The following is a 21,599-nucleotide window of genomic DNA, read 5'->3' as shown; positions in this document are numbered from 1 at the left end:
GTATTTGCTTTAGGGGTAGGAGGACATTCCTCCAATGGGACAAACTTATAATCATCACATGAATACAAGTCATTCATGTTACTTTTCCACTTAACATAGTTATTTGTGGTCAATGTTTTCATTTTGAGTAGGTTTATTATTAGATTAGACATATTGTTAGAAATAAATAGAAATTCATTTGAATAAATATGTGCATGAATAACATTCAATAAGATAGTTTTGGCATAATTAAACGTGATACATGATGTACATGAAAAATATATAAAATCATGGTTTAATACTTAATGTCAACGATAATCTAATTTATTACGACTAATGTGCCTCCTTAGGGTAGGTCACATCACCCGCTAATTGAACGGAGACCTTCTCAATTGACAAATAAAATCAAAATATCTCATATTTTCTTATTTATTAATTAACGTTATTTTGGTCAAAATATAATTAACCAGTTTAATTATATTTTCATGAATCAAAATAATTATATAATTAACCAGATTCTAAAGACTTAACTCCAAAGTGCCGCCTTAGGGTAGGTCAAGTTAGAAATACATCCCGGAATCCTATCGTTAGGAAGTCAACCTTAGTATTGATCCGGAATGAACACTCTCCTTAGGGAGGTGAATCAGTGTCGCCGCGAAGCGCCTCCCAGATCTCACGGTGTTAAACTAACGATGGAGACTAGTGGGTCATATTGTCATATAACCCTCTCTCATTCATTATTTTACAAATATGTATTTTATTTTGAAAATCATCTCATGGTTTTCAAATTCTAATAAATAAACAATGTACTTATCGAATACGTGAAATTTAATAATTTAACTCTTAAATTTAATTTCACATATTACATTATTTTGCAAATCAAATTGAAATTTAAATCAATTTAATCACAGTAAATCAATTTTAGCGCATAGTTCTTATTTTATTTTTCAAAACTCTTTTAAATTAAATAAATAATAATGCACGTGTGTGCATGAAATGTAACTGAACATATGAGTGGGCACACTAGATCTAATATAGCATATTATATGCGTGGACATATAATATATAATCATCAACATAAAAATATAAATATACGCAATCGGCTATTGAGATGAAATTTGACCGAGTCCCATGGAATAATTAAATTACAACCCAATCGAATGAATGAATAAATAATTACAATAATTACAATAATTATTTAGATCCTTTACATCAACGAGTCTTCAAATTTAATTCTTCCGTGTTTGAACTCTTCGTCTTCGGGTCGGGCATCTTCTTTTTACTTGGGCTGGAACTCTTCTGAAAAATATTCACGTGGAAATTAAATTAGGGTTCAAAACTCTAGTTGGCCAACTTGTCAAAATAATTTTGCCATAATTTTTTGGTTCAAATAATATTCCCATAATTTTCTTCCAATAAGAAAATTATTAAATTATTTTTACAAACCAAAAAAAATATTTAATTAAATATATATAAATATAATCAAAACTATTATCTAATAATAATTAATGATTATAATTTACATATATAATATGTATAATATATATTTGACGTTATAACGTTTATAAATCTAAAGTTAAAGTTATAACTTTTATAACTTTTAAATCGTTTTAATTATATATATCTTTTATATATATATATATGTACATATCACTAACTTCAACTTTTGAATCAGAATTGGGTATGGTTGTTGGGCCCATGGCCAGAAGCCCAAAAAAACAAAAAAACAAAACAATAAAAAAGAAGAAGAAGAAGAAGAACTTCCGCACGCGATCAGTATTGAGCGGCTGGTCGCGCGTCTGGGCTCAGGGCGAGCAGGCGCATGGGCGCGCATGGCTGGGGCAGGGGTGAGGTGCGGCATCCGCAGGTTTTTCAGCTTCGCAGTTTTTGTTTCTCTCTCGATTCCTACCGATAGTCTCATCCTGCTTAAGAGTGCTCTGCCCTAATCTATAGTAACCCTAATTATAAAATTACAATGATTCTTATAGTCAAAGGTTTACAATTTTTCTAATCGAATTAAAAAATATTAACAAATATAACTGATCAATGGAACCATATAATTAAGGACAAAATCCATTATTCATATATTCATCACATAAATAAATATAAACAATCATAAATGTAAAATTCCAACCCATCACATAATTAAATATCACATATTTTAATATTGATTTGATTATCGCATAATCCAGGTATAAATTAATATAGTCTATAGACCGCTCTGAAACTAAGTTTTGGTTTCCGAAACGATTTCGGATGCGAAAGCGTGTATTTACAGATCGTGTATAATAAAAATTTTCATAAAAATTTTTAAACACTCTATAACATATATTAATTTACACTAATTAAAATCGAATTAGGAATTATATCTAGCGACCAATTAGGATAATAACTTGAGTTATTTGACCACGAACAATTCTCGCTCCATATTTAGCTTGGAATACCCGCATCTTCCTTGAATCTACAAAGAACGTGTGTGTGGACACACCTAAAACAAAATAGGATTAGCACTAAAAAACACTCAAGTCTTCCACGAACACCAACTTATACACGACGTGAAATTGGGAATTGAAGAACTTTTCTTCCTTTTTTCTCACAGAAAATTCAGCCACCAACAGTCTGTTAGCGCAAAATTATGTGCTCTAATTTTTCCCAACCTCCTATTTGTCGAGTACCTCTTAAAGTACTACATAAACTCTATCTTATATTTTAAGATAATGTTTCAGAAAATAAGACATAATATTTAATTTTAATCCTATTTAAAAGCAAATAAAATTCTCATTTAATTTTAGAACAATTTTCTCTCTCCTGCTGTAGATGAAATTCGGCCACCACATGGATAAGCTCCCTGTGGTTGGCGCCTACTGTATATAAGGAGGAGATAAAATTTCTCCTTTATCCAGTTGTCCAATTTTGACTCAAATTCAAATTCTAATTAAAGTCAAACTTAATTTAATTTGAATTCTAATTGAATAACTTATCAAATAAGTCAACCAAATAACTTAGAGAGTAAGTAACTGAATGTCAGCGGAATCGTATCTGCTATAGGCGTGTGACACTTGTGATCTCCATAACATGTGTGTTCCAAAATTTTAATTAAATAATCACATAATTTAATATTCAATTAATTCTTAATTAATTATTTTTTAGTGTTTTATTTAGAATTTCATAATTTTAAAATTTCTATTTTGTCCTTAGTGTTCTTGTAGATTTACAAAGACGATGTCATGACTCACGGACCTATAATTTTGAGCTCTAATAAAATTAATAACTCTTGAATTAATTAATTATATTAATTCCAAAGGCTACTCCACTATAAACTTGGAATTCCACTCTCGTAATTATAGATATAATTATCTTCCAAACCTTGAAGTGTTTGTTTGATATAGCCATTACATATAGATCAATCATTCATAAATAATTCATAATTAGAGCTAGGTGAAATCCGTTAACCTCTCTAATTACATTTTTATCCTTGAGGACCATTGATTCTCTAATGGGTAGTGATTCATAAAACAAATTCATGAATCAAAGCGCTTCTACTATTCCAAGTACCGAATCAACCCTCAAGAGAATTATTTATCTGCTTCTTTATTTAAGAATGAATGAATTTCATTTTGTATATTAGCATTCCCGGCTACCCACTTTATCATGTCTCCAAGATACAAGGAATATGATTTAACAATCTCAAAATCCGTATTGAGTAAGCTAAAAGACACAAATCTATAAATATGAGTACTAATAACTCAGGATTGAGATCGTTCTATAAATGACTATCGGTAGACTCAATTTGAATTTCTATACTTAACAGAAATTATTTTTGAAATTCAAATCGTGTATGTGTCTATGTTCCATATAATCACATTATGTGTAATATACTCATCTAATATCTCTCCATATTTACAGTGCGGATAACACCATTCTATTCTTAATGAGAATGACATGTATTAGTAATGTTTTAATTAAAGATTCTGAAACTAAATTAAATTCATTACGAACACGTTTCGATTATTATTATCCTTAAATATTATCCTTTCATATATAACTCTTATATACAATATTTAAGATTACGTAAATAATCACATAATTTTGAATGATATTCATGTAATATTCAATTATACATGCACATAAATAACGAAATTTCTCTTTTATTAAATAAATAATAACATTCTTAATTGCATCTCATATTTTAAGGACATTATTCCCAACAGATACCGTGTTCTACTATAGTTTGACACTCGATTGTCAGTTATATATTTTCCTACTTTGTCAATAGACAAAAATCTTAATTGATTTTGGACTCGTTTATAATTTATCAAATTTTCAGTATTATTCTCATAGTTTAGTAAATAATTTTCTCAAATTAATTATCTTAATTTCTGTATTGGAAATTAATCCAATTATTCAGTCTTATGAGATGAGATTTCTTAAAGACGTACCCATAATTGTTGGATTATTTTCCTTAGCTTAATCATGATTAATTATTAATACTAATTAATAATCAAAATAATTGTTTTACCCTCAGTCTAATTACGTGATTTCCTGCTTGGCGTGTCGGGTCCTAGAATCGTCTAAACCCCTATTTTGCATTTTAAAATACAAAAATGAATTTAAATTTTCTTTTAAAAGTTAATTGCATAAAAACTTCACTTTGCAAATTTTCTTCATTTTAGTCCCCGTTTTAAAATTTGAAATTGAACCACTTAACCACAATTCTTAAAAACAAATTTTTTACAGTGCTTTAAAATTGAAGCTGTAAAAACACTGCAAAACTGCAGTTGTCCAAACTTTACAAAATTGACCCGTTTCTAACAATTTTTGGCATTTCAGTCCTTAATAAAGTTTTCTATTCATTCTTAAAGTTTCAAAATAGTTTCCAGCCCTTCCTAAGCTCATTTAAAACTGATTCCGGGAAGTAAAAAAAACTGTCACTTTTCTGCAGAAAATAAAATTCACAAATTTAACTCGATTTCAGTTATTTCGACGATTTAGCCCATAGAGTTGATTTTGCCGTTGGATCTGTTTTCTAAAAAAAAATCCAACACGTAATAATTATTTTTTTTCTGTTTTCGCTTTTTTTTTTTTTTACCAAAATAGCCAAATCTTTACATCTTAGTCCACTAGACCATCTTAATGAAATTTCTTAGGTTTCTTAAAACACAAGAATTACTGTTAAAAGGCTGCCCTAACACAGATTTCATAGCATACACACTTTTGTAAGTTTTGAGTCCAAAAATCAATTTTTACTTTACTTTTGTTTTTATACTACATAATAGTCATATTTGAAGTTTGAGGAAACATAACTCAAACCCGAACATATGTTTTCATCATTTCAAGAACCTAAAACACACTTCAAACATTTAAGAATCATATTATATCTTAACATTTTCATGCCATAGTCCTTAAAGTTAGCATTTTAAGAGAAAAATCAAAACTTTGAGTTATCAAGTTTTAACCAATTACTTAAACCTAACCAAGTTCCCTATAATCTAAATTTCCATCATGAAAATGAAATTAATCATACGCTAATCATGCTATTTCTAGCACACACTCATAGATCTTAGAAACCACACAAAAGTTCCATCTTTTCCTACTTAAAATACCAAAACTCAAACAAAACTTCATAAAGTTTTGAACTTTATACCAAGAGGGGTCCAAAGGTGTGCTTTCCTTCTGTTAGTTTCTTTGGTGCCTCTTAAATCTTCTTGAAAAGCTTAGGCTTCCTCTACGAAAAGAATTAAGATTAGAGCTTGAACTACAATCATCTACTTGGAGAGAAAACCATTAAAAGAAACAAGCTTTCTCACCTTAATCAAGCTTCTAAAACACAGTTTTTATTTTATTCAAGATCTCTTGGTAAGATTAGGTGCTTGGGAGAAGGAAAGATTTTGAGAGAATTAAGTTGTGGAGTTCGATCATACAAAGAAAGAAAGCATGGAAAATGATTGTTTGGAGCTTAGTAGGTAGAGGTATTACATGGGAAAAGTGCATTTTGCCTTAACTTTTTTTTTTGTTTTTTTTTTTTTGTTTTTGGTGCTACTTGTTAGCCGAAATTGGATAATACAAAGAAGATCAAAATTATAGGGAAATGAAAAACTGAAATTATACAATGCAAATTAATTCAACCTTCCTACCAAACTTGAAAACGGAATTGGAAAAAGTCGAGGCACATGAACCACGTTTTCCTTAAAACAGATTCATCCCCTCCAGTTAGTGCTTGAGGCAACGTAGGACATCCTATCTCCCAGGATACAACGATAATGACGGTAGCTCGATGCACTATCGGAACCGTCCGGCGAACTAGAACTCGTACCTTCCCTCTATCACCAAACCGAACTACAAGAACACAAAGCACAAAAAGCACGGGGATAGAAACAGAAGCGAGAGAATGAGAAGAAGAATTCTGAAAATGAGTGCTTTGTTTATGTGGAGGATGGCCCTTATATAGCCTACCCGTGAGGGATGTTACAAGGCTGTAATGAAGGTGAATAAAACCAATTTATTCATGGTTTGATGGTGCTTGAATTCTGCGGTTACAGCCCCTGGAATTCCCAGATGAATCTGGTCCAAAAAGAAGTCTAAAACCGGAGGTTTAATGCAGACTTTAAACAGCCACTAATGCATCAGTTTCGGAATTTAGTTGACAAAATAAAAGAAAAAATTGCAAAAGGTAGCTCGCACGGAGTGAGTTCTCCGGTCCAGCATTTGTGTCCGTAGGTCGCGGGCGCACACATTGGCCCCCAACCCACCGGCAATTTAGTTTTGTTGTTATCCACTTCTCTTTTTCTTTTTTCTTTTTTTTAGAAAAACAAATAAGGTTGATATATTAATAACCATTTCCTCCACTTTTTCCCCATTCTACCTGCCGGTTCACCTATCTTTTTTTTTTTTTTTTTAATTCTACTCCTTTAATTAAACCTCCATCTAATACTAGGCCTTCATTTGAAATAAGTCTTCCAAACGTGAACTAAATATAGCTTAGGCTTTAATCCCCAAAACTAATTATAAATGAGAACTTTATCTCATGCTAATTAAATTGACAATAAAGTCAATTTAATTCTTTCTTGGACTTGGCATCACTGTAATATAATGGGTCCAATTTCAATAGTGGACCACTTTGAAACAATTTTTGTCAACACTTAAGAAAATTAAATCCTTGTGGCATCAAACTTGTCTTAGTAAATACATTAAAATTAAATGCACCATTGCAACTTAATTAAACTTAGAACAATTTAGTGAGAAGTGAAATCACTAAATTTCATTTCTCAAAATATCGAATTCAAAAAAATTCGATTTGCTTACAAAATGTGAGTATGAGAAAATTCATTCTCTAAATCTTGATTAAGTTCAAGATTTAGCTCTTGAATTTTTCCGGTCACAGCCTCATTGCCATCCCAAACAATAATGTACACAATGTTATCGCATTGAACGAAATAATGCTATATTAGTATCAAATGCCGGAGTACTGGACACATTTTCAATTTTTTCTTGTGTTTATCATACCTAATGATAAACATTTTATCGATGTAATTAATACATTTTTATTTGCATAATTAATATGTGATTGTATATAACTAAAATTAAATATAAAGGAGAGTTATTACTAATTTTTATTTACATAATTAAATTATTATTGACTTATAACATGTGATAGTATATAACCAAAATTCAATATAAAGGAGAGTTATGATTAACATTCTTTTTTATTTTGCACATTATGCATGGTCCATTAAATTTTTGTTAATGTTTTTGTAAGCAAACACATGATATGCTAAAAAGGGAATCACTTATCATTTTTTGACCTTTCCTTTCATGAATGGTCAATGCCCCTGTAGTGTTACAAAATAACAATGACATTTTTTTTCCGGGGCCCGCCCTCACGAGGCATGAGACAAGGGATTACTAATGGGATTTGAGACGGGGAAAGACGGAAAAAGGAAACACTCCCAACTAAAATCCTGCCTCAGTATGGTATTTCAACGAAAAAAAACATGTTATATGTTGTGTGGAAAAATATGGCAGACGCTTGGGCGAAGTATGCTGCGACACGTGGCCTTGATCAACCCCCACCAAGCAAGCAACCCTCGACGCTTGAAGGCCCTCGATGCTTGCAAGCTCCTCTTAGTCATCCGCGAAGGTTCCGGGAGGGAGTCTAAGTCAAGACGACGACCCATTGTGGCGCCGACCAATTGCGCCATCGACGCAATAGGATAAAGATCTCTCGACCACAGGAAGTTGCCATCAAAGAAGGCGGTTGGGCTAAGAAGTACTGGCGACGAGGGAAACGTTCTTTAGGGGACATTGCGGGTTACGTGCACAAGTGGAGGTGGTCTGCGAGCATTAATTACGAACTGTCAGACTGCCCCCACAGGGGACAAGAAAGTATTATGGAGAAGCACAGAGCCGTAATAGAAGACTAAACAGATTGGATGAACAGTGCAAATTAGTGGACTACGTCTGGGCCTACCAAAGGAGAGCACTTGAGTGCTTCTAGCTGTGAGGGAAACCTCCCGAGTGAAGGAAGCCCCAGTATATAAGGTGAAAGACCCCCAACGAGGAAGCGGTTCAGGAAAAAACGCAAGCTAAGAAAATACATTGTAAACTGTATCTTACCCAAAGAAAAAATGCAAGCTAAGAAAATACATTGTAAACTGTATCTTACCCAAAGATAAAGAAATACAAGATTACAGTGGATGTAGCTCTGAAATTTATAGAGTGAACCACTATAAATTCTCTTGTGTCATTAATATCTTAGGGGTTTTCAATAGATCCTCCCACACAAATAATTCACCATTTCCTGACACGTCAAAATATATATACACGGCCGGTAATCCAAAGGGAAACCAAGAGGTAACCCGGCCGGTTTTTTGTTGGCGAAATTCGACCGTCAACAATTGGCGACTCCACTGGGGACCGAAAGCGTTTGACCCCTAACAACATAGCAACAAGCCGCCGCCCGTCCAGGGAATAGCGGGATGGAAGGAGATCTACGCCCGGTTGGACATGAAGTTCCACCTCCAGAAGCGCCACAGCCGGATCCGATGCAGATGCAGGCCCAACTGACCACTCTAACCGAGCTGGTACGTGGGCTGATGACCGTGGTGGAACGCTTAGACGGAAGGAACTCCATGATACCATTAGAAGATGCTCTGATCCCACAGAGACCCGCCCTAGCCGGAGATCCAAACCGCGGTGACTACCCACCTGTCCAAGAGGGAACCGCAGATAGTGAGAATCGCCGGGGCCTTCCTAGGCCTCGGCCTTCCCAATCCCCCGGCAGCCGTTTGGGGGCCGCCAGGCTCCGAGCTCCTGAGGATCGGGTACTGAAAGGTCCTGGAAACCCCGAGGTACTGCCTCAGAATCTAGGTGAAAACCCGCCAGGAGACTCAAGCTCAGTGCAGGTAGGCGGCCAGGCCCGAGGTGGACCCAACGTTCAGAGGGTGGAAGCGTCAAGAGTAGCCGGCTCAGCCATTTCGACAGAGGAAGCGCGCGCCATCATGGAACGTATGGCCAGCCTGGAGCAAAAACTGACAGGGGACGTGGCGAGCCTGAAAAAGAATATAGGTCGTGTGGCTGAGGTGGTAAACGTCGATATCACCCCCAGTCGCACCCATGACCATCCGTTTACCGAAGAAATAATGGCACCCCCTCTCCCCGATAAGTATAGGTCACCATCAATCCCGCCATACGATGGGCGAGGAGATCCCGATGACCATCTGGAGATGTACACCGGGCACATGCTATTACACGGTTACGCCGAAGAGATCATGTGCCGAGCCTTTCGAAACCATCTGACAGATTCTGCGCGGAGATGGTTCCGAACGCTGAGGCCAAACTCTATCTCGAGCTGGGATGAGTTGAAGGAAGCATTTTCCCTCCAATTCATAGGGGTAAAAAAGTACGTCCCCCCAAAGCAGAATCTAACGACGATATATCAAAAGCCAAACGAGTCATTGAGGGAATGGCTCGCAAGGGATGGGGAGGCTGTCGCCGCCACAATGGACATAACAGACAGAGAAGCCCTGATGGGGGCCTTATCTAGCATGAAGAAAATAACCCCATTCAAAAGAGAGCTAAACCGAAAACCCCCAACCAGCTATAGAGAATTTCTGGCGCGAGCGCAGGGGTACATCAACGCTAAAGAGGCAGACGCGAACGACCCCGAGCACCGGACCAACAAGATTAAAGGAACCAAACAGGGGTCAGCGCCTACGAAGCAGGATAGGAAGAAGCGTCGAGGCGGAGGAAACAGAGACAAGCAACCCGCCGCAACGACGAGCGCTCCGGAAGCCAAAAGCCAAGGCAAGAGGACACCCGAAGGCCTCGGCTGTTCCAAAAGTATGATTCCTACCATGAGCTAACGGTGGGAGTCGAGGAGGTTTTCAACCAAATCGGTCGCGGGAACTTGCTGCGCCGACCGGAGGCGATGAAGTCAGACCCCAGCCGAAGGAACCAGAAGAAATTCTGTAGGTTCCATGGCGATGTCGGCCACCACACCAACGATTGTGCCGACCTCAAAGACGAGATCGAAAGATTGATCCGCGAGGGAAAGTTGCAGGAATTCCGGGCCGAACGAAGGCCCCGAAATGACGGCCATGGTGGGCAGAATGATGGTCGACGCCGAGAGGAGAACCAGCGCCCAGAGGATCGTGAACCCGTCGGCGTCATAATGACTGTCCTCGGCGGTCCCTACATAGGAGGAGACTCGAGGAGATCTCAAAAGGATTACGCCCACGAGGCCAGGGGGTTTATCAAGAGCGTTTCTGGAGCGTCTCCACCGTAAAAATTCCAAGGTACAGCCACACTGATGTGGCTTTTAATGAGGATGACGCTTGTGGGGTTCATTTTCCCCACAACGATGCCTTGGTGGTGGAAGCCATGATAGGAAACCACACCGTGTAAAGAATCCTGGTGGACAATGGGAGCTCGATGGACCTCATATATTCCAATTGCTTGGGAAAAATGGGGATCCAGAAGGAACAATTGGAGAAAACCTCCAGGCCGCTGTATGGCTTCACAGGCGACTCCGTCATCCCTCAAGGGACCATCCGCCTGCCCATAACCGCCGGTGAAAAGCCCCGACAGGCAACCACAATGGCCAATTTTATGGTCATAAGGGGAAGCTCCTAGTACAACGCGGTAATCGGGAGGCCAACCCTCCAAGCATTAAGAGCAATAACCTCCATTTATCACCAAAAGGTCAAGTTCCCCACCCCGAATGGCGTGGGGGAAATGAAAAGCAACCAGTATGAAGCTAGGGTTGCGTATTCTAACGCCATGTGCGGATATGACCAACTAGGGAGACAGGAGACAAGGATGGTTCACCAAGGCCTCGTCGAGGATATAGATCCCCAGATCCAGGAGGAAGTCACGTGGTCTCGACCTGTGGAACAGTTGGTGGAAGTCCGAGTTGGTGAAGGTGAGTCCGCCAAAGTGCTAAAAATGGGCTCAGGCTTAGCCTCATCACTCAAAAAATGAGATCGAAGACTTCCTCAGGAAGAACCTAGATGACTTCGCCTGGAATCATTCCGACATGGAAGGAATCGACTCCGGAGTAATATGTCACTCCCTGAACGTCGACCCCTCATATCCACCCAAAAGACAAAAGCGTCGGCCGATGAACCCCGAGAGGTATGAGGCGCTGAGAGAAAAGGTCGACAAGCTGATTAATAATGGGTTCATCAGGGAGTCTCATTATCCTCGCTGGGTATCAAATCCCGTTTTAGTGACCAAGCCCAATGGAGATTGGAGAACATGCATCGACTTCAGTGATCTCAATAAAGCCTGCCCAAAGGATGGCTTTCCACTCCCTCGCATAGACTAAATGGTCGACGCCACGGCGAGGCATGAGATGCTGAGCTTTATGGACGCTTACTCCGGATACAACCAAATCCCCATGCATCCAGCCGATGAGGAGCACACATCCTTCATAACCGACAGGGGCCTCTACTGCTACAAAGTAATGCCTTTCGGCCTGAAGAATGCAGGGGCTACCTACCAGAGGCTTGTAAATAAAATGTTTGCCCAACAACTCGGCAAGACAATGGAGGTCTACGTTGACGATATGCTAGTAAAAAGCACTAAGGCCAGCCGTCACGTCAACCATCTGGGGGAAATGTTTGGCGTACTAAGAAAATACCGCATGAAACTCAATCCCCAAAAGTGCGCCTTTGGAGTTGGATCGGGAAAATTCCTCAGTTTTATGGTCAGTAACCGAGGGATTGAAGCTAATCCAGAGAAGATCAAGGCCCTACAAGATATGCGGTCCCCAACGAAGCCGAATGAGGTGCAGAGATTGACAGGATGTGTCGCCGCCTTAAATAGGTTCATATCAAAAGCAACCGACAAATGCATCCCCTTCTTCGATGCTTTGAAGGGAAGCAAGCATTTTGAATGGACACCCCAATGCGAAGAGGCCTTCCAGAAGTTGAAGGAACATCTGGGCAAGCCCCCAATACTATCAAAACCGAACGTCGACGAAGAGCTCAGCCTATACCTCTCAGTATCCCAACACGCCGTAAGTTCCGTGTTAGTAAGAGAAGAAGAGAGGATGCAGCTGCCAATCTACTACGTGAGCAAAAGGCTTCTCGACGCCGAGTCAAGGTACAGCGAGATGGAGCGCCTTGCCCTCGCCCTGATGGTAGCTTCAAGGAAGCTTCGGCACTATTTCCAGTCTCACACAATACGGGTTCTCACAAATCACCCGTTGAGGCAGGCTCTGCAAAAGCCCGAAACTTCCGGTCGACTCCTCAAATGGTCGGTAGAATTAAGCCAATTCGACATAAAGTACGTGCCGAGGACTGTAATCAAGGGCCCAACGCTCGCTAATTTCTTAGCTGAGTTCTCCCACAGGCCAACTCCTGCCGTACCAGGAGAAGTCGACATTATAGACTGGAAACTCTACGTGGATGGGGCGTCGAGTGAAAATGGGTTAGGAGCCAGCATCCTGTTAATCAACCCCGAAGGCCACAAAATTACCTCGGCGGTCCCCAACGAAGCCGAAGGAGGTCAGAGATTGACAGGATGTGTCGCCACCTTAAATAGGTTCATATCAAAAGCAACCGACAAATGCATCCCCTTCTTTGATGCTTTGAAGGGAAGCACGCGTTTTGAATGGACACCCCAATACGAAGAGGCCTTCCAAAAGTTGAAGGAACATCTGGGTAAGCCCCCAATACTATCAAAACCGAACGTCGACGAAGAGCTCAGCCTATACCTCTCAGTATCCCAACACGTCGTAAGTTCCGTGTTAGTAAGAGAAGAAGAGAGGATGCAGCTGCCAATCTACTACGTGAGCAAAAGGCTTCTCGACGCCGAGTCAAGGTACAGTGAGATGGAGCGCCTTGCCCTCGCCCTGATGGTAGCTTCAAGGAAGCTTCGGCACTATTTCCAGTCTCACACAATACGGGTTCTCACAAACCACCCGCTGAGGCAGGCTCTGCAAAAGCCCGAAACTTCCGGTCGACTCCTCAAATGGTCGGTAGAATTAAGCCAATTCGACATAAAGTACGCGCCGAGGACTGCAATCAAGGGCTAAGCGCTCGCTGATTTCTTAGCTGAGTTCTCCCACAGGCCAACTCCCGCCGAACCAGGAGAAGTCGACATTATGGACTGGAAACTCTACGTGGATGGGGCGTCGAGTGAAAATGGGTCAGGAGCCGGCATCCTGTTAATCAGCCCCGAAGGCCACAAAATTACCTCGGCGGTCCGATTTAAATTCAAGGCGTCGAACAACGAGGCGGAATACGAAGCACTAATTGCCAGACTGCGGTTAGCCAGCCACCTGAAGGTTGAAAGACTCAGTGTCTTCAGCGATTCTCAATTAGTTGTCGCGCAGGTGAAGGAAGAATACCAAGCGCGCGGCGAGAAGATGGGAGCGTACTTAAGAAAGGTAAAGGAAGAACTCGTTAAGTTTAAAAGTTACGAGGTACTCCATATACCACGAACCGAGAATGCAAGCACCGACGCTCTGGCAAAGCTAGCATCTTCTAGAGAATCTGACACATTAGGGGTCATCCCCATCAAGGAATTGGAGCGACCGACTATAGAAGAAAAGGTGGAGGCGTTAATTGTCCGAGTAAATGAAAGTTGGATGACCCCCCTCATCCGGTACCTAATGGACGCGCAGCTGCCAAACGGAAAGGATGAAGCCAGACAGACCAGGTATAGAGCCGCTAGATACTTATTGTATGACGGCTTGCTCTACCGACGAGGCTACTCAACCCCTCTACAACGGTGCTTGGATGAAACCAAGGCACAAAAGGTCCTCCACGAAATCCATGAAGGGATCTGCGGAAACCACTCTGGGGGGCAGTCTTTGGCTCTAAAGGTGTTACGACAAGGGTACTACTGGTCCACGCTCAAAAAGGACGCTTTCTAGTACGCCCGACGTTGCGACAAGTGCCAAAGGTATGCCACGATTCCTAGGGTGCCCCCGGAACATTTAACTTCCATACTCAGTCCTTGGCCCTTCGCCAAATGGGGGGTTGACTTGATCGGGCCATTACATCTTGCACCCAGAGGATTTAAGTTTGCAATCGTTGTGGTAGACTACTACACAACATGGGCAGAGGCAAAGGCCCTAACTACAACCACGGAAGCAGCTTGCACCAAATTTATGTGGGATCACGTCGTATGCAGGTTCGGGGTTCCCCACTCAATCGTATTCGACAACGGAAGGCAGTTCGACAACGCCTCAACGCGCAGGTTCTGTGATGACCTGGGCATCTGGAAAGATTTTTCGGCACCGATCCATCCACAATCCAATGGACAAGTCGAGGCGGTCAATAAGATATTAAAGTATACCCTCAAGAAAAAACTCGACGATCTGAAAGGGAAATGGGCCGAGGAACTTCCCAAGGTCCTATGGGCATACAGAACGATGAGCCGAACTACTACGGGTGAGACACCTTTCTCCATGGCATATGGCATCGAAGTAGTACTCCCCATAGAAATTGAAACGCCGACTCTAAGAACCATCGTCCATAACGACGATGACAACACGGAAGGCATGAACGGAGAGCTCGACTTGTTAGAGGAAAAAAGGCTCGACTCCCAACTACGCCTCACTGCTTATCAACAAAGAACGGCGCGATATTACAACAAGAAAGTTCGACAGAGGAGGTTAATCCCAGGGGACCTAGTACTAAAAAGGGTAACGCAAAGCACAAAACCCAAGAATACCGGTCCACTGGGCCCAACTTGGGAAGGGCCCTACCGCATAAGGAAAGTGTTGCGTCCCGAAACCTATGTTTTGGAAAGCCTCGACGACAAGAAGATCTAACACCCGTGGAATGCGGAACAACTGAAGCTGTACTACCAATAATGTATGAAATTCTCGCATATCCCAGTTGTACATTCTTTAAAAAGTAAATAAATTGATATGTTTGCAGAAAGAAAAGAATTCACCCCTTAATAACATGTCTGCTTAAAAACTGAGGTTATATTAAATAGACATGGGGAGACAAGGATCCGCGGGTTAAACAAAAAAAAAGAGACAAAGAACTTAGCGAAATTCCAAGGAATTTCCTAAGTTGACGACCCCAAGGGGCACAATCGACGTCAAATCCTCCAAGGAGGAGAGACAAAGAACTTAGCGAAATTCCAAGGAATTTCCTAAGACGACGACCCCAAGGGGCACAATCGACGTCAGATCCTCTAAGGAGGAAAGACAAAGAACTTAGCAAAATTTCAAGGAATTTCCTAAGACGACAACCCCAAGGGGCACAATCGACGTTAGATCCTCCAAGGAGGAAAGAAAAAGAACTTAGTGAAATTCCAAGGAATTTCCTAAGACGACGACCCCAAGGGGCACAATCGACGTCAGATCCTCCAAGGAGGAAGGACGAAAAACTTAGCGAAATTCCAAGGGATTAACTAAGACGATGACCCCAAGGGGCACAATCGACGTCAGACCCTCCAAGGAGGAAAGACGAAAAACTTAGCGAAATTCCAAGAAATTTCCTAAAAATGACGACCCCAAGGGGTATGCTCGACGCCAGATCTCCCGGAAAAGAAAGACGAAGACTTAAAAGAAAGCAGCAAGTGCGAATCAAGGTATAAATGAAAACTGTGGTCATTTGAATATATATATATATATAAACAGCTAAAGTAAAAGATGTCTGGATCAACAAAATCCTCTATTACAAAACAAAAGGAGGCAGGTAAAAGTCCTTCAGGCCTCGCCGGCGGCTCCCGGGTCTTCGCCGTCACCAGGCGGAGAAGCATTGACGTCACCCGCAGGGGGGGAATTATAGAGAAAGCTCAAGTCCCACTCAGGACGCTCCTTCTTGATCAGGTCGACAATTTGCTGACCCGCAGATTGAAAGTCTCTGGTGCGAATATCAATAAGCTCTTGGGAGGCCTTTAACTCCTCGATAACCTCGACACGCCTGGCGTCGAAGACAAATGCGGCTTCCGCCTCAGCCTCTTTCTTCCCCTCAGTCTTCCCCTCAAGAAAATGCCTCTCTACCTCCCTAGCTGCCTCGGACAACTTTTTGTCAGATAAGTTCGCCCGTTCCTTGAGACTCGCAATGTCATTTTTAGCTTTAAAAGCTCTTCTTCCAGACTCGCCAGCTTGGCCAGGGCCACGTCCCTCTTCTCGTTGGCGTCTTCCAGCTTTTGCTTTGCATCGGTAACGAGGGACTAAAGTTTGGCCTCCAACTCGTCCATCTCATTTTTTCGCTCCTCAACCTTGACAAGGTCAAGGAGGTTGAGAATGGAAAGAACCAGGCTCTGAAAAAGTCAAAGTTTAAAAAAAAAAAAAAAGAAAAAAGAGAGATTGAGCCTTACGTGGATTTGGAAGGAAATCTGCTTTCACTGACGATCGACCAAAGAAGATTGGGCGCCAGCGACCCAATGAAGCACAAGGAAGGACTCGTAGAGAGCCTAAAAGACAACAGAGAAACGAGGAGGAAGTTTCAGCATCGCCCCGATCTCGGCGTCAGATATGTCCGAAACTTGGAACTTGGGATCCATAATTTTGGCCCCTAGAATGAGCACGCACTCCCTCGGCGCCGAGGGAATTTTGACGTCGGGGACGGGAACCATCGGCGTCCATGCTTCTGCCACCAGTGCTTTGTCCCTGCGCCTCTTTTTCCTCACAAGTTCCTCCTCCGACCCCGAAGGACCCTTCTTAGACTTCCTGCTCTTTGGGGCACGGGAAGAAGAGGAAGCTTTCTCTTTTCCTTTCGACTGGGGCGTATGGCTCGGCGGGGGCTGTTGTTCTGACGGCGGTTGCTGGCTCGGCCCAGATTGCTGGCTGCTAGGAAGTTGGATCCTCAAGGACGCCATTTCTGCAGAAGAACGACAAGGCCAAAATACAGGCAGCATTGGAAGAACCCAAGTCACAATGAAGAAGGGCGTCGAAAGCAAATAATACCTTCGTCGTTTAGATGGAAGTACTGACGGACGGCGTCTAAATCAGCAGGGTCTGGAAGATCAAGGATCAGACCAGCTTCGCGAAGGTTCTTCTGGGTCAGGAGCGTATCAATGTGACCAACCTCGCCAAGCTGTTCCCGGAGAACTTCGGCCGGTTCTGACTTACTAGAATGCGAACGAAATGTCAGTAGCAAAAACGGGGGGAATCAAAGTCAGATAACCAAAAGCCAAGGCAACTTACCCATATTCCCGAACGCCACATGCACCTGCCTTCGACGGGGCAGGCGGTCGTTGGGATGAAAGTTGAAAGGCCCCCGAATCATGAAAAACATGAGCTTCCACCCATGTGATGATGAGGGGGTGCCCAGTATGAGCTTCCCGAGTCTGGGCTGGGACCTCCCGTGACCACTCAAAAAATACCACCCCTCGCACTTGGCGACGTGGCATAATCTATACATAAATCGAAACTCGTCAACGGGGAGGTCCATATCGAACTGCTGATGCCATAGAATCCAGGCACCAGCAAAGCAGTACCAAAAATTTGGCGCCAGCTGAGCAGGAGAAATGCCGTAAAAATGACAATACTCCTTCACAAAGGGATGGACAAGAAGGGTAATCCCCGCGGTGACAGCTCTAGTGTAGACCGGAAGATATTCGGTCGGTGGAATACTAGTTCTGAAGTGCACGTCCGGGAGAAGATATTCAAACCACCTCCCATCAATACACCCCTCCTTCACAGCCCGGATGATGTCTTTGTTCCGGACCTTTGACGCCACAACATCGGCTGTGAAGAAAGGCCTGTCTGGTTCGCCGCTGGTGGCAGCCAGAGGGGCATCCACTGCCGAAGCGGCCACCCCGCTTACATTGCCCCCCGTGAAGGGGATTCGTTCCACAGCCTCGTCCAAAACTCGCTCGAGGCTATCGAACTCACTACCAAAGCTGTCGATGGGGGCGAATCTGGCTTCGAATCCGGCCTCGACATCTTCCATGTCTCTCAGCACGGAATCGACGTTGGAAGACGATGAAGAGCAGGAGAGCTCCACCACAGAGGGGGGGTCTGGACGGACGACCGGAGAATCCTCTCAACTGGGGGCACTTTGGGCCATTATTCTGTGATTAAACAGACAAAGAGCTAAGTTAAAACCCTGACGTCGAGAGGATGAAAGAACGGCTACCCTAAAAACTACGACAACTCAAAACGCCACGACATGACACCGACCATTCATGCAAGAATGGTAATGGCGAGTGCTCATAGGAATCCAGGCCTAGAACCCAGAAGCCAGAAGCACACAGACAACAAAGGGACGGCATCCGGACGCGAAAAAACGAAACGAAGTAAGTTTCCCTAGTTTCTACGTCCCGCACATTCTTTAGACACATGTACACAGGGTTCAAAACAGAGAGATAGAAGGAGCCTATGTATATAAGCAACAGACAGGGGGCGAGAAAGCTTACCGGAGAAGAAGAAGCAGTCACGCGGTACGCCTAAGGGCAGAAAGTACGGTCTGAAAGTCCGGAAGAATGAACGGTCGTGCGGTACGCCTAAAAGCAGAAAGCACGGTCGTAAAGTTAGAGAGTAAGGAGTCCGTCGGAGAAGGCGGCAGTCCAACAGGTGCGAAGAAAAAAAATGGAAGTTTCGAAAAAATGGCTCTCAAGCTCGTAGAAGGTATTTAAAGGGACGGGCGTCTTCGACCCTGACCGTCAGATGAAGATCTTAAAGATCCAATGGCCAGGGAAACCTGCCCAAATCTAACGGTGATAAAATAGGGCGGGAAGCAGAGAGGTCACGATCCAAGGGCCCATATCCGTTCTTTTGAATTAAAGGTCGTACGTTATCATGAGAAATCGATCGACGCGACGGTTACGTTCCCCGAAGGATATCTGACGGTCCCAGGCCATCATTACAAACGGAGGCTCGGGACTGGTTTTCCACACCCAAAGCACTGAGAGGCAACCAAACCTAAGTCTGAGGCCACCCAAAAGGTGCCCTCGACCTGGGGGGTAGCTGTTGTGTGGGAAAATATGGCAGACGCGTGGGCGAAGTATGCCGCAACACGTGGCCTTGATCAACCCTCGACGCTTAAAGACCCTCGACGCTTGCAAGCTCCTCTTAGTCCTCCGCGAAGGTTCCGGGACGGAGTATAAGTAAAGATGACGACCCATTGTGGCGCCGACCAATTGCGCCATCGACGCAATAGGATAAAGATCTCTCGACCACAGGAAGTTGCCATCAAAGAAGGCGATTGGGCTAAGAAGTACTGGCGACGAGGGAAACGTCCTTTAGGGGACATTGCGGGTTACGTGCACAAGTGGAGGTGGTCTGCGAGCATTAATTACGAACTGTTAGACTGCCCCCACAGGGGACAGGAAAGTATTACGGAGAAGCACAGAGCCATAATAGAAGACTAAACAGATTGGATGAACAGTGCAAATTAGTGGGCTACGTCTGGGCCTACCAAAAGAGAGCACTTGAGTGCTTCTAGCTGTGAGGGAAACCTCCCAAGCGAAGGAAGTCTCAGTATATAAGGTGAAAGACCCCCAACGAGGAAGCGATTCAGGAAAAAACGCAAGCTAAGAAAATACATTGTAAACTGTATCTTACCCAAAGATAAAGAAATACAAGATTACAGTGGATGTAGCTCTGAAATTTATAGAGTGAACCACTATAAATTCCCTTGTGTCATTAATATCTTAGGGGTTTTCAATAGATCCTCCCACACAAATAATTCACCATTTCCTGACACGTCAAAATATATACACACGGCCGGTAATCCAAAGGGAAACCAATAGGTAACCCGACCGGTTTTTTGTTGGCGAAATTCAACCGTCAACATTATATATATGATTTATTAATGTGTTTAGTATTAACTCTAACCTTACACATTATCATACATGTATTGTTGGTATTTGACTTTTTTTTTTATAAGAATATTTAATTATGTTGAATTTTCACCAACAAAGAACATAATAGAGTGGATTGAAGCCCACACTCCCAACCCAATAGAGATATCCTAACATTATCAACGAGGATGGTTTTAAGGGGCAACAATATTGAATTGGGTTGAATTTAAAATGAATTTCAACTTAGTTGTTATTAACTTATTGAAATTTTTGTCAACAACGAACATAAGAACAAGTACTCGCCTTTCATTTGGTAAGGATGAGGTTTTAGGGGCGAGGAACCATTTACTAATTAAATAGATTATATAATAGAAAACAATTCATTTTTTTAGTATTTACTAAACTAAGTTACTAAATTAAAATGACCATTTACATGAAAATTTGTTTATAGCATGTGAACTTACAAAGTATAGATAACCAGAAATCAATATAAAGGAGAGTAATGGTTAACATTCCATTTTTACTTTATACATTGTGTGTGTTCGTTTTAATTTTGTAAGCAAACACATGATATACTAAAAAGAGAATTACTTATCATTTTTTGACCTTTTCTTTCATGAATAATTAACGCTCCCGTAGTGCTAGGAAATAACAATGACATTTTCTTCTAAGGGATCTGCCCTTCACGAGGCATGGGACAAGGAATTACTAATGGGATTTGAGGCGGGGCAAAACGGGCTTGGGCAGAGGCAAAAGGAAACACTCCCTACTAAAATCATGCCTCAGTATAGCACTTCAAAGGAAAAAAGGTTGTGTTTAGTATAACTCTATCCTTAAAACATTATTATACATGTTTTGTCGGTATTTGATTTTTATAGAATATTTAATTGTATTGAATTTTCACGGAAAGAAAATTTTTAAACTTATTTATTAAAGGGTACAAGTTTGTAATTTTACCTCTTACTCTTAAATAATATTTTTTTAATTAATATAATTATTTAATTAAAAATGATATTAATTAAAAATAAATGATAAAAATTCAGACTCATACACTCTGTTATATTTGCCTCCTTTCCTCTTTCACTAATAATGAATAATAGCGTTGATTAAGGCCCCACGCTCCCACCGTACTAGAGATATACTAACATGATCGATGTGGATGGTTTTAGGGGGCGATAATTTGGAATTAGGTTAAATTTAAAATGAATTTCAACTTCTTGTTATTAGCTTATTGAAAATTTTTGACAACAACTAAAATGAGAGCAAGTACTCACCTATCGTTTGGTGAGGATGAGGTCTAAGGGCTTATGAAATCTATTAGACGATATAATAAGAAACAATTCAATTATTAAGGGCATGTTCAGTTATTTATGGCATGTTTAGTTTGATAATTCGAGTTT

At 41.6% G+C, this 21,599-nt stretch overlaps 1 protein-coding gene across 1 annotated transcript; it reads left to right on the top strand.

The window, feature by feature from the left end:
- The first annotated feature begins 10,941 nt into the window (after positions 1-10,941).
- On the top strand, positions 10,942-11,803 carry LOC112093080. The gene is made up of 3 exons (XM_024170823.1): positions 10,942-11,064; positions 11,179-11,398; positions 11,520-11,803. The coding sequence occupies exons 1-3, from the start codon at positions 10,942-10,944 to the stop codon at positions 11,801-11,803; spliced, it is 627 nt and encodes a 208-aa protein (XP_024026591.1).
- Positions 11,804-21,599: the final 9,796 nt, after the last annotated feature.

This window comes from Morus notabilis, unplaced genomic scaffold (genome assembly GCF_000414095.1).
Source record: "Morus notabilis unplaced genomic scaffold, ASM41409v2 Scaffold550, whole genome shotgun sequence".
In the NCBI taxonomy this organism is placed as follows: Eukaryota; Viridiplantae; Streptophyta; class Magnoliopsida; order Rosales; family Moraceae; genus Morus; species Morus notabilis.
Note: the sequence above shows the minus strand (reverse complement) of the source record. Positions and strands in the feature narration are given on the sequence as shown.

Coding starts and splice junctions, on each gene's coding strand:
- LOC112093080 (XM_024170823.1), top strand. CDS start 10,942: ATGGGGATCCAGAAGGAACAATTGGAGAAAACCTCCAGGCCGCTGTAT. Junction 11,065..11,178: donor CCGGTGAAAAGCCCCGACAG/GCAACCACAATG, acceptor TATCACCAAAAG/GTCAAGTTCCCCACCCCGAA. Junction 11,399..11,519: donor GGAAGTCCGAGTTGGTGAAG/GTGAGTCCGCCA, acceptor CCGACATGGAAG/GAATCGACTCCGGAGTAATA.